We start from the raw sequence: 12,242 nt of genomic DNA, 5'->3' as shown, positions 1-12,242 counted from the left end.
GCTCTTCCACTATGAGGACATGCAGGAGATCGTCAAGAACTTTGTGGTGGTCCATATTGATGCACCAGGCATGGAGGATGGTGCTCCAGTGTTCCCCATCGGGTGAGCTACCTGGGCCCCACCTGCCCCTTCCTTCACCTCATTCCCTGTAGGGTGAGCTGCCTGCAGCCCACATGCTGCCTCCTTCATCCCACTCCTTCCCCTGGGGTGAGCCACCCATTAAGGTCCTTTCTGAGCTTTGCCCTAGGTCTGCTCCCCCCACCCGGGTCTTTGGCCCCAGTTTGTGGCTCTTCTCACTGTCGGACCCTTTCTCGGCTCCAGGTACCAGTACCCTTCACTGGACCAGCTGGCTGACATGATCCCCTGCATCCTGCAGTACCTTAAGTGAGTATGAGAGTTTCTGGAGATCCAGCTGATACCATAACTGGAAGCTATCAGAGATAGAGGCACCGCTTGCAGTAGAGGGAGGGGAACTGGACTGTGTAGGGCTTGGTAGGGTTGGGAGGGGATATAAGCCAATGAGAACAGCCAGTGATGCAGTACATTAATACCCGCTTTTCTTCTCCCATGCAGCTTCACCAGCATCATCGGCATTGGAGTGGGAGCTGGTGCCTATGTCCTCGGCCGCTATGGCGTGAGTGATGAGGATTTGGAGCTGGGGCTGGGCTAGGACAGGGCTGTGAGTTGAGAACAAGGGACACAGGCAGAGCTGGGGGGAGCAGGGGGGCAAGAGTGAAGGGCTCTGGCTAAACTGGCACAAGCTTAAGGAGCCCAAGTCTGGGCTAGCAGGGGACTGAGGGTTGGAAGTTGACCTCCAAGCCTTGCTGGTGTTTTTAAGTTAATTCCCACTCCTTTATCTTTCCCTCTAGCTTTCTCATGTTGATACTGTGGAGGGTTTGGTACTTATCAACATTGACCCCAATGCCAAGGGCTGGATGGACTGGGCAGCCCACAAGGTAACAGGGTGTGGTGGGACGTGAGGGACCCTTCCCAAGACCTCAGGTCTAGCTACCTCAGAGCCCTTACTACTGGGGAACCTGGCTGCTGCTCTGTCCTGGGGTAGATGTGGAGCAAATGCCCAACTCTGAGATCAGTGTGAACCCACCTTACACCAGTGGGAGCTGTGGCCTACAGTTTGTCAGTAGGAGGCAAGAGTAACAGCTCCCACACCACCCAGCAGTCCTATCCCCTCCACGCCCCAGCCCTATCCCCTCATACTGTCCTTTGGACCCTGTCTCTCTCCATGGCCCTCACTTCACTCTCTGTCCTTGCCCTTCCAGTTGACTGGCCTGACTTCATCCATACCTGAGATGATCCTAGCACATCTCTTCAGCCAGGTGAGTGGTGGGAAGGAACTCCTTGCATGCCACCCCCTGCCCCACCCCCTTGGCTGCTCTGGACCCTTCCCATGGGCTAGGAGGGAGGTGGGGTGGGCCTGAGAGTGCAGAGAGAGGGATTAGGCATGTGGACAGCAGCCACGGTGAAGGTGGCACAGGGAAGGAGAGGGTCAGGGCTGGAGGAAGGTGTGGCAGTCAGGAGCTTTCTGATAACCAAGGGGCACATCAGGGCGAGGGGGAGCTGCCAGGGGAGCATGTAGAGGTCAGTCTGTAACATTTCACCCACCCCCAGGAGGAGATCTCTAACAACACAGAGCTGATACAGCAACGCAGAGAGGCGCTGAGCACAGCCCCCAACCTCAGCAACATCCAGCTGTACTGGAACAGCTACAACAGGTGAGCATTGAGCTGCCAGGGGCTGGGATGCAGATGTTAGAATGTGGTGTGGGGTCTGGAGGGAGGTGGGAAGCTGCCTTTAACCTTCAGAGGGTGGCGCTGATGGCTCTGGGGGGTCTGTGCTGCTGGAATCGGCTGCAGGGGGGAGGGCAGTGAGACTAGAGGTCACTGGGAGGGCCTGGTACTGGCCCCTAGGACAGGCACGCTGCTGGAGTCAGGGAGAGCAAGCCCTTGAGCTTTGAACACTGTGGCTGGGGCTGGATTTGCTTGCAGCTTCTAGAATGGGTGTTGGGGGCACGGGCATAATGCCCTGGGGAGTGCCTGGGACAGCCACAGAGCAGCTGTACATGCTCCGCCTGATTTTCCCCATTCCTTTCTCACAGCCGCAGGGACTTGAACCTGGAGCGCGGAGGAGATGTCACCTTCAAGTAAGTGCCTGCTCCACCTATTGCCCCCTGGCTCCCTCCCTCGTCCCAGGACCCTGCAGCAGCCATGAGATGGGGAGAGGTGTGTGTAAGGGAGAAGGGGAGGCTGCCTGTCTGTGAGGCTGAAAGCAGGAAAGAAAGCTCCTCTCCCTGCCAGACATCTCTTGCAGGGTGCCTACCCCCTTCCTGTGAGCTTTGTCTCCCCCACCCCTAGCAGCTGCCTAGGCATGGCAGCGTGAGGGAGCAGCAGGGGGCTGTGACAGTCTTTCCACGTGTCTGTGCAGGTGCCCTGTGATGCTTGTGGTGGGAGACCAAGCCCCCCATGAAGATGCTGTGGTGAGTGGTTCAGCTGTCCAACAACAGCACACCCATAACACTGCACACCAGTCATGCAACATGCAGTTTGATACAGCTGCATAGTACATAGTGACGCACGTCTGCCTGAGCACGGACCTGACATGTGCAACTACACAATGCAGCATACGTGCCTGCACGTGGCCCCGCACCGGGGACTCGCTGCCAAGGGGAAGGCTGGTCTTGGACCGTGGTGCTCATCCTCGTGGGAATTTAAGGGACTCTGCCCTATGCTGTATTTGGGGTGGGTTGTATTTCCAATGTTGGGGTGTGTCCTTGCTCCCCTTTCATGTGCCATCTCTCTCCCTCCCCCCCACCCTCACCAGGTGGAGTGTAATTCCAAGCTGGACCCCACACAGACCTCTTTCCTCAAGGTGAGTGCTGCCCAGCCCATGCCCTCACTCCTGATCCACCATCTCCTGCTGCCCCCTCTTATTCCAGCCTTGGGCTCCCCACACACACACATGCTCAGCTTGAAGCTGTTTCACCCTGGCGCCATCAGAGGCAGGCCTGGCAGGGACCTCCCTGCTTGTCACACCTAGTTCCTGCAAGCCAAGTATCCCGTCATCCCCTTCACATAGTTCAGGCCGAAACCCTTGCTGCTCTTCTGGAGAAGCTGTTCCAGACCCATCCTGCTCTGTGGCTCTCTGCCAATTCCCAGTGGGAATGCTGCCACAGCCACCCCCGTTCGATCTGGTGCGGCATCCTCCAACTGCTTTTCTCTCTGCCTGATGTTAACCCTCTGTTGTGCTTCTAGACAGCCATCCCTGTTTCGCCTGGCTGAGCAGTCTCTTCCAGTCTCCTCTGCACCTCTGGCCCTCCCAAGCCTTTTTCTGCCCCTGCACGAGGCTGTGCTCTTAGCTAGCCCATGCTTACCCAGAGCTGCCTCCTGCGTGCTGGCCGTGGTCTTACTGGTGCTGATCCTGCCCTCTCTCTCTCTTCTCCTTCAGATGGCAGATTCTGGAGGGCAGCCCCAGCTGACCCAGGTAAGTGAGATTTCCCTTTGGGGAGATGAGCTCTACAAGTGGCTAAAGGGCAACATGAGGCATTGCTGGGTGCAGATTGGATGCTGCTGTGGTGTTGGGGTACAGCATGGTGTCAGATGGGGGCTCATCTTACAGAAGAAGCTGTGTGGGGATGAGCATAGGGGGTTGGTGTGGGGTATAGGTCACCGCCAGGGCTGGGTATTGCTGCTATGGGGGGTGGTCTAACCACTGCCTGTTTCATCTCCCTCACAGCCTGGGAAGCTCACCGAAGCTTTCAAGTACTTCGTCCAAGGCATGGGATACAGTAAGTAACTGCACTGGGAGTGGGGGGAGAAGCAGCCCTGATCCTGGCAGCCCCTTGACTATCCACCAGGAGCTTCCAGGTGTTGCCATCCTGCTGCCCATTTCCCACCCACGCATCATCCCTGCCCCGGTGCCCCAGTCCCCGACATTTCCTGTGGGCTGACATCTCTGTCTCTCTCTCTCCCCCAGTCCCCCACATCCTCGACAGAAAACTCAGCCAGGGGTCAGGTACCTTTGATGTTATCAGCCCACAAATTCCCCCCACGCCTCCCATGTTGTTTTCTGCGCACTTCCAACACCCCTGTTTGCTCCCCACCATTGCTTGGGCACATTACCACACCCGTCCAGCTGCCTCCCCGCCGCTGGGCACACACAGACCCCACGCACTCAGCACTGACTTCCACGACTGCCATGATCTCCCAGGCATTTCTCCTCGCTATTCCACTGCCTCCCGACCTCTGTGAGCTTCCCCCTGCCCACACACTACCTCCCAGCCTCTTCACGCTCTGCTCCCCCACGCTCCGCATGGATGCCTGCACATGGGACTCTGAGGCAGCTGGGGGAGAGGGGGTGAGTCCAGGGAGGTGGAGAAGCTCAAGTCAGGAAATTATCCCTACTCTCTGCCCCTGCGTGACCCAACTGAGTCCATCCCCTGCATCCCCCTGCAACTCTGCATGGGGCACTGCAGTTGTGGACTGGGCATACAGCTTGGTGGGCAGGAGATGGGGAGGGTCAGGGGTCCTTGAGCTTGAGAGGGCCTGTCACTAGGGGTAGGAGGGGAGGTTCCTAAATTGGCTGTGGGGTAGAGCCATATCCCTGGGGGTGGGAGTAGAGGAGACTGCCATTCTGTGGCAGTGAGCAGGGTGAGGCCTGGCCCTCAGTGGGAGTAGGAGCAGAGCCTGTAGCTAGTAGGTGAGCCTAGGGGGCAGCTCCCATCCTATCTGACTGCTCCCCCTTCTCTCTTCCCTATACAGTGGCTTCCTCCTGCATGACGCGCCTGTCACGGTCTCGCACCGCCTCGCTCACCAGCGCAGCCTCGGGCGACGGCAACCGCTCTCGCTCGCGCACCCTGTCCCAGAGCAGCGAGTCGGGGGGCCCGCAGACACCTGCCGTCCCAACCATGGAGGTCTCCTGCTAAGCGGAGGAGAGGCAGGGGATGGTGATGCCTCCCGCCTCTGACCAGCCGGGCCTTTCCGCCACCCCGCTGGGGGCTCTGGCTGCCACAGCCTGCCAAACTCACCCCATAACGGTACTAAACCAAGGAAAGCCCCAGCAACTACCGGCAGCCAGGGATGGCCGCCTTTAACACGCCTAAAAGCACATGGGATTAACCCCTCGGTTCCCCCCAGCCCCTCAGTCCCTTCCCCACTCTCCCAACCTCAGGGGGTGGGAGCGGGGGAAAGGAGGAGGATCTCTGGGGAGCTCTCCCTGCACCCCCTGCTTCCTTGCCCCAAGCTCTGGGAGATCTCTCTGTCCCTCCCCCTTTGTCCATCTGTCCTGGGAAAACCACCAGCCCCTATCTGCGTCCTTGTTCTTTTTGTCTTTCCTGGGGGTGCCTCCATCCGTTTATCTGTGCAGAGACCACCTTTTTGGGTATCCTAAGACCTGCCCAGTGCCATCTGTCCAAAGGTTACTCTGCCTTCCCCAGAGACTTGTCTGCTCCCCAAACCCACCCATCCCTCTGTCCTGAGTGTTGTTTTTGGTGTATCTTGATGCCTGTGACTCTCCCCTCTCCCCTTTCCAGGATCTATTGCAAATGTAATGCCCCAACTTCCCCCAGAATTTTCCCCATTGAAAGGATTTGTTTTCTTGACTTGTCTTGGCCTTGGTGTCTCTGAGGTGCATCTCTTGAGTAAGGGAGAGGTGCCAGGGGGCAAGGGAGGGCGCTGTGCACTAACCCTGCGTAGTTGTTTAGTGGCGTGTGTTTGCAACGGGATCTGGGAACCAGCGCTGATCGGAGACTTGCCGAGGCAGCAACTTGTTCTGTTGGGTGGGGGGAGGCTGGGAGTGAGGGGAGGTGTTTCTCTTGGGATGGCGCGCAGAGGTGATGTTCTGGGAAGCGATGCCGAAATGGCTTCAGCCTGTAGCGAACTCTTGACAACCACACATCAACTGTATTAAGTTCTATGTGGGATCCAACCACACCACTCTCTTGAGTGTACTTTGTTTTTATCTCTTTTGGATCTGACTGTAGTGGGCTTTGACTGTGATAGTTTCAGACTGTAGTGGGCTCTGACTGTATTGAGGGCTGGTTGCATTGAATCTTGTTTGTACCAGCCTCTGGTTATAATGGCTTTTGACTAGGAGAGGTTCCAGTTATCCCAGGCCACTGCTGTACTAGCTTTTGACTGTGCTAGCCTTTATAAGGGGCGCTGTACAAGACTCTTGACTGTAGCAGCTCTTGACTGTCTTAGCTCCAGCTGTAGCAGGTTTGTAATGGGCACAGAAGAACAGGGCTCTGGATGTTGAAAGCCTCTTGACAGCACTGAGATCTGGCTGTGAGTATACTGAAAATTGCAAGGACAGGGTCTGAGTGTGACCAACTGGCTGTGTGTGTAGTGGATTTTGACTGTTGGCTGCATGGTGGGCTCTGTTGGAACTGGGTTTCACGTGCAGCAGAGCTTTGCCTGTACTTGCAATGGAAGGGGCACTGTGTCCAGCTGTGCTGAGCTCCACCTGGGCTGCGGATGTAAAGGGGCTCTGGTTGTAGCAAATCTGTGCCCATGGTGTTCTGCCTACACCAGAGTGATGGCACATCCCAGCGACAACAATAAAGTCTGTAGAGAAATCTTCCCCAGGCTCCACGTCCCATCTGTTCTGAAGGAAACTATCAGCCCTTCCCCTGGGTACCAGCAGAGGCCGTGCGAGAGGAGCTGGGTCAGATCCGGAACAGAGAAGGGGGAGCAGGCCCAACGCCTGAGGCACAAAGAACAGCCTGCAGAGGTACGCTGCCACGCCTGGGTGATGCCACCGTGCAGCACGGGACCCCCTCCCTAACCCTCTGTAGCACGACATCCCTTGCCGGTTCCTTGCTGCGGTATTTTCAACACACCTTTTTAGGCTCCAGGCACCCCTCCATAACAGCTGCCATTTGAGATGTGACCTGGCACAGACCCCAGGTCATGTCAAAGCAAATGCTACAGGCATATTTCTTGCAGTGCTCAATTCCTGGCAAGGAGGAAGAAGCGCTTAGCTCCTCACAGAGCAGGGGCAATCATGAACTGATCTCCCTCTACTGAGCCTTTGTTCTGCCCGTCACTCTGCTCCCAGTCTCTGGTGGGGGTGGACCCTCTGCTCCAGGCCGCAGGGTCTGTTGAAGACCCCAGGTATGGGGCACAGAGCTTCTTGGAGCCCAACCTGAGGAAACAAGGGGCTGCTATTCTCTGCATTGAGCCCCCATTGAGCAGCTGTGTAGCCCTGATGGTTGAAGGGCTTAGGATACTGAGGAGCACCCTGAGACCTGTCAGACAAGGCTCTCCTGGATGACTGGCTGGGCAACCAGAGCCTGCAGGTGTTTGGGAAAGCTGCCAAGGCCAGCAGGAAGGTCCGAGCTGTGCTGTCCTTGGCAGAAGACACCCAGCTCCACAGGCTCAGGCATGCTCAACCAAAGGGGGCACCCCCCCCCTAACTACTTGGAGCCCCCAGCTCCTGGGATCAGAGGATGGGGGGGGCCGGATGGCATCCCCATTTGTTCCAATCAAGCCCTGACCCTCAGTCAATAGGCACAGCACAGGGACAGCCCAAGCAGGTGGCCTCCACAGCTGATAGTCTATGTGGTCTTAGCTCAGGCAGGCTCCTGGTTTGGGACTTGTGGGACCAGCCAGTGGCAATGCCTGGTCCTACCGTCCAGAGCCCGCACGACACAACCCCAAGCGCTCCTGGCTCAGGCCCCAGATCCCATCAGAGCCCTCGAGAGTCTCACTCCCTCTCCTGGTCTTGGCCCCAGCTCTGCCTCTTTAAGTATCTCCGGCATCCAGAAACCAGCCTGCTCTGAGCTGGGTGGGCCATCCAGGCCCACCCAGCTCTGCCTGGCAGGAGGGATTGGCATGGTCAGCGGAATTGGGGTGACTACGTGGCAGGAAGGGGTAGCTGATGCTGCCCCTTTGTCACCGCCACCCAGAGCACAGAGGGGCCCAGGTACACCTCGGCACAGGCTTCAAGATGTTACATGTCCCTTAACTGTCTTTTTCCAGTAGTTGCTTCATGAGTTTTCAAGGATCTGAGGCCACTGGGGAAGAAATGTCAACGGATATTTTGCAAGCCTTAGTGGTCTCTGAACTGGATTGCTATTTTGCTGTACTGGTGACCAGTTTCTTCCTGTAGGAACTGTAGGCATCCATAACAGTACCTTTCTTGTAGGTGGGGTGGCGGTAGGCAGGCAGCCCGTCTTCCTTGTCCAGCCACACTCTGGGCTAGATACCGATGACATGCACACCAGTGCAATTCATATCAGCACAGTTTTACCCCTGGGGGTGATTCTGCATAGGATTCAAGTACATTATTCCGAGGTAGGGCTGTAGGTCACGTGGTCGTTCTTCTACCCTTGTGTAAAAGGATAAATGCCACTTTGACTGAAGAGGCAAGCAGTGAAGTCAATAAAATGAGGGATTTGGACATCACTCCTAGAGCTGGAACTAGCAGCTGCTTTTCCATTAAAGGGGTTAGTGGAATAGGTACATCCCCACTGACTAGGACTGTCCTGCAGCAGTGTTTGCATGGCAGTTTTGACAAGTGTTATGCATGGATGGGAAACTTGAGCACAGAGTGCCTGGTGAGCAGCAGAGAGCTTGTGTATAACAACAAGGAGACTCACAAGACATTCAGTGAATGCTGCAGCTTAGAGGTACTTTACCAAGAAGGGCTGACATAGAGCTGGTTTCTCAGCCGCAGCAGTCGAAAATGTGGCGATTGAACAAGATCCTCCATGTGATAAAAATACAAAGCAAGCAGAAGCACACAGGAAGCGTCAGGCCTGCCAGCATTGTACCAACTTCAAGGCAAGGCTGGAAAGAGGCCAAGAACACGCTGTACAAGACGGAGATTTACAAGTGCTGGCATCCATTAATCAGGGTGGATGGACATCACAGAGTAAGTCCGCCTGCCTTCCCAGAGCCGGAGCACTTGAGAATCTGAGATAGCCTCATGTGTGTAGAAACAGGCAAGTCCCAATACCCAGATGGTTGACAGCAGATATTCAGGAATGCATTGGGGTTTGTCTATACCAGGGCACCGTGCAATGGCTGAACGCAACCAAAGCTATCAGCCGTGAAGGGCAGCTGTGAGTGATGGGGAGGGAGACACGGCACCAAGAAAGCAAGAAAACCCCCTGCCTCCACCAAGTCTCAGGAGGCTGACTAGGCCCACAGGTGGTTCCTACAGTGTGCAGACCCACAGGTGGATATTCAGGCTCCAGACCATTAGGCATCACAGTAAAAAAAAAACCGATGGGGTATGTCACAGCACTCTATTTCAATGTGTGCTGGCTTTTCTCAGGCAGAGATTTTTTCCCTCCCACGTAGCCCTAGTGTTGAAAGAGGCCTGTTCACTGAAGCTTGCTCTGGGAACTGGCAGACAGCGTCTGTTGGCAGTGCTGCTATAACTCTACTTTTAAGTGTCGAGGAGACCTGAATCTCCCTGCCCTGCCCTACAGCAGCCTTTGAAGATAATTCCATCAAGTGCAGTCAGGAGTCTATAGACATGCACATGGGCCTATAGACTATCGGGTCAAAGGAAGGGGTGTCGCTGCTAGTCTAAAGTGAAAAGACCCTCCAGGCAACCCCCCTTCCCTACCCCCAACCCTCCGGTAGATGCACAGAATCATAGAAAAGTAAGGCTAGAAGGGACCGCAGGAATTCACGTAGTCCAGCCCCAGCTCAAGACAGGATTGTTCCTATCCACAAAGCACTTTTCTAATCTATTCCTAAAACTACGCAACAGCATCTTAGACTGACAAGTGAGAAACTTTTGAATAAGTGCTGCATGGAAATCTGCAAATCCCCACCAGCAAGAGTGCGAGTGTGTGTGTATTTACATGCATGTATCTATGTCCGTGGATATGCATGCCTCTTGAGCATATCTTGGTGGGTGGATGTGTCTATACCTTTGTCTGCATGTGTCTGTGTACGTTTGTGCATGCATGTGCAGATACGTATATGTGCACATACACAACAGGCACAGTTGTGTACACAGAAGCGCACTCCTATGAGCACGAAGCGGGGCCAGTCCCACAAGTCCCAAACCAGGAGGCTGCCTGAGCTAAGACCACAACCCGTCGGCCGTCAGGGCCAGTGGCTCCATGCCCTCAGGGGCTGTGCCTCTGTGAGGGCTGGGTCCAAACTTGGCACACAAGGCTATGATCCTGCCTCCATCCCGACCTGAGAAAATGGGGCTTAGAAAGTGACTCAAAAATCCTGGGGTGGTAGACAGAGCTGTGGGGGGCAATGACATGAACAGGAAACACCATCTTTGATTGAGCCCACCTGAGCAAGTGGGGCAGGGCATCTCCAGCCTGAGGGTGCAGGCACTAGAGCTTCCACTAGCCCTAGTGATGCAGGGGAAAGGCACAGGGAAGACACTAACCCGGCCGCACAGTGGTGTGACACGATAGGAGGTTGGGGACAGATTCTGGATGTAAGATGGGAACTGACAGCTGAGACTAAGTCGGGCCAGGACATGTGATGACTCTGAGCAGCTGGCCGAGGCTGTCACCACCACCTAAAGGACAGGACACCAAATAGCCTGTCACCAACTTGGCCCCCTCCACTCCCCTGGGACAGCGCCCAGGAGTCCAGGCACCCAGCCACTGCGGCTGAAACCCATGAGACACCCACATCCTTTAACAGCAATGAATGCTCCAGCTGGGGCTCCCGTGACTGGAACATAGCCCAGCAGCTCGGAGACCTGGCACGTGGTTGTGTGAGTGGGACGGGGGTTCCTATGGGCAGGGCTGGGATTTCACCTTCTCAGGAGCAGAGCAGCACAGGCAGCTGCCAAGACACTAACAGACCCTGCGACAGCTGGTGTTAACCTTCCTTTAATGAAAACCTGTCAATGGAAAAACACAAGTCCAGAGAGAAGTTGGCGCCCATCCCAACCACCACCTCTTACCCAGCCAGGGGGACCGTCCCCTCTTCGCAAGCAGCAGCAAGGTGCCAGAAACAGCTGGAGCTGGGAGATCGGGACCTCCTGCACCCACAGAGACGAGCCTCACCAGGGGATGCCAGGCAAAGAAATGAACTGCCAGTCCTCCATGAGGCAAATGACCTGCCCTTGACGATGCAGGAGAGTCACAAAGGGAAGCATGGAGTCCTGGGAACCAGTGCTCCCTCCTACTTGAACCAGAAGCCTCACTCCCATCCCACAGCGGGACGAAGAACCCAGGCATTCCCACTCCCAACCCTCTGCCGCTTTAACCCCCAGTTCTCTACCAGGGGAAGGGAAGGCAAGAGGGCTGGGAGTTGAGACTCCTGAGATCTAGCCCTGATTTGGGGGGAAGGGACATTTGGGGGCTACCAGGTGAGACAGGGAGGGCTGGGAGTCAGGACTCCTGCGTTCTGTCTTCAGCTCCGGGGCAGAAGCGGTGACAGGGACTCCTGGATTCTTTCCACGCGTGCAGTCTCTGGTGGGACACCATGGCTGCCTTTGTCTGGCCACGCTAAGGAGAGGCGGGTGGGGGTCTCTGCATGGACAGCCTGGTGGGTGATGAGGCTGCGGCTCTGGGCGAAGCGCTGACCACAGCGGGCGCACTCATAAGGGGCCTCACTGTGCACCTGCAGGTGCTCAGCAAGCTGGGCTGGCAGCCTGAAGCGCCGCCCACACTGCTTGCACTCGTGGGGCCGCTCAGCATGGATGCGCCCATGCCGCGCCAGTGTGGAGCGGCGCCCAAAGCGCTTGCCACAGCTGGCGCACCCAAAGGACTTGCCGCCAGACTCTGGGCGGGTGCGGCTGGGTGCAACCAGGGCACTACCCTCTCCTGGTGCCTGACCACTGCAGGCTGGCAGCCGGCGGTGCTGCAGCAGGTTGGCACGCAAGCGAAAGCGGCGCCCACAATGGGTGCAGCAGTAGGGGCGCTCACCGCTGTGCACGGCCCGATGCCGTAGCAGCACGGCACTCTCAGTGAAGCGGCGCCCACAGTCAGTGCACGGGAAGGGACGCTCACCGCTGTGCAGGCGCCGGTGCCGTGCCAGCACCGAGTTCTGGCTGAAAGCCTTGCCACACTGCAGGCAGACAAAGGGGCGCTCGCCTGTGTGCACACGCTGGTGGGCCAGCAGGTGGGAGCGCTGGGCAAAGAGCCTTCCACAGTCGGGGCAGCCATGCCGCTTGACGTGTGGCAGCCCAGGGTCCAGGGACCCTTTCCTAGGGGCTCTGGCCGGCCCCACAGCAGCAGCCCCGTCCTGGTGGGTGCCCAGGTGGCGGGCCAGGTTGGAGCGGCGGGGGGGGGG

At 56.8% G+C, this 12,242-nt stretch overlaps 2 protein-coding genes across 6 annotated transcripts in view; one reads left to right on the top strand and one right to left on the bottom strand.

Moving 5' to 3' along the window:
- The window catches only part of NDRG2 (NDRG family member 2), an 8,183-nt gene extending 1,590 nt beyond the window's left edge, over positions 1–6,593 (top strand). The window contains exons 4-16 of one of the 3 annotated variants that reach the window (XM_025191154.1): positions 1–102; positions 322–384; positions 574–634; positions 870–956; positions 1,281–1,337; positions 1,630–1,733; positions 2,117–2,161; positions 2,443–2,494; positions 2,839–2,886; positions 3,463–3,498; positions 3,751–3,802; positions 3,991–4,024; positions 4,776–6,593. The exon at positions 1–102 is cut by the window's left edge and continues 31 nt beyond it. In XM_025191154.1, coding sequence (XP_025046939.1) covers positions 1–102; positions 322–384; positions 574–634; positions 870–956; positions 1,281–1,337; positions 1,630–1,733; positions 2,117–2,161; positions 2,443–2,494; positions 2,839–2,886; positions 3,463–3,498; positions 3,751–3,802; positions 3,991–4,024; positions 4,776–4,980 — 946 coding nt within the window. In that variant the 3' untranslated portion in view covers positions 4,981–6,593. Of the gene's footprint in view, positions 103–321; positions 385–573; positions 635–869; positions 957–1,280; positions 1,338–1,629; positions 1,734–2,116; positions 2,162–2,442; positions 2,495–2,838; positions 2,887–3,462; positions 3,499–3,750; positions 3,803–3,990; positions 4,030–4,775 lie in introns of all 3 variants that reach the window. The other 2 variants (XM_006035013.3, XM_006035008.3) reach the window with 2 other exon arrangements.
- A 1,865-nt stretch (positions 6,594–8,458) lies between these two features.
- The window catches only part of LOC102379969 (zinc finger protein 271-like), a 9,515-nt gene continuing 5,731 nt past the window's right edge, over positions 8,459–12,242 (bottom strand). For 2 of the 3 annotated variants that reach the window (XM_014525368.2, XM_025191167.1), the window contains exon 4: positions 8,460–12,242. This exon is cut by the window's right edge and continues 799 nt beyond it. In XM_014525368.2, the coding sequence (XP_014380854.1) occupies positions 11,361–12,242 (882 nt within the window). In that variant the 3' untranslated portion in view covers positions 8,460–11,360. The other variant, XM_025191166.1, reaches the window with a different exon arrangement.

This window comes from Alligator sinensis, unplaced genomic scaffold (assembly GCF_000455745.1).
Source record: "Alligator sinensis unplaced genomic scaffold, ASM45574v1 scaffold955_1, whole genome shotgun sequence".
Taxonomy (NCBI): domain Eukaryota; kingdom Metazoa; phylum Chordata; order Crocodylia; family Alligatoridae; genus Alligator; species Alligator sinensis.
This window is presented reverse-complemented; position numbering and strand designations above follow the sequence as displayed.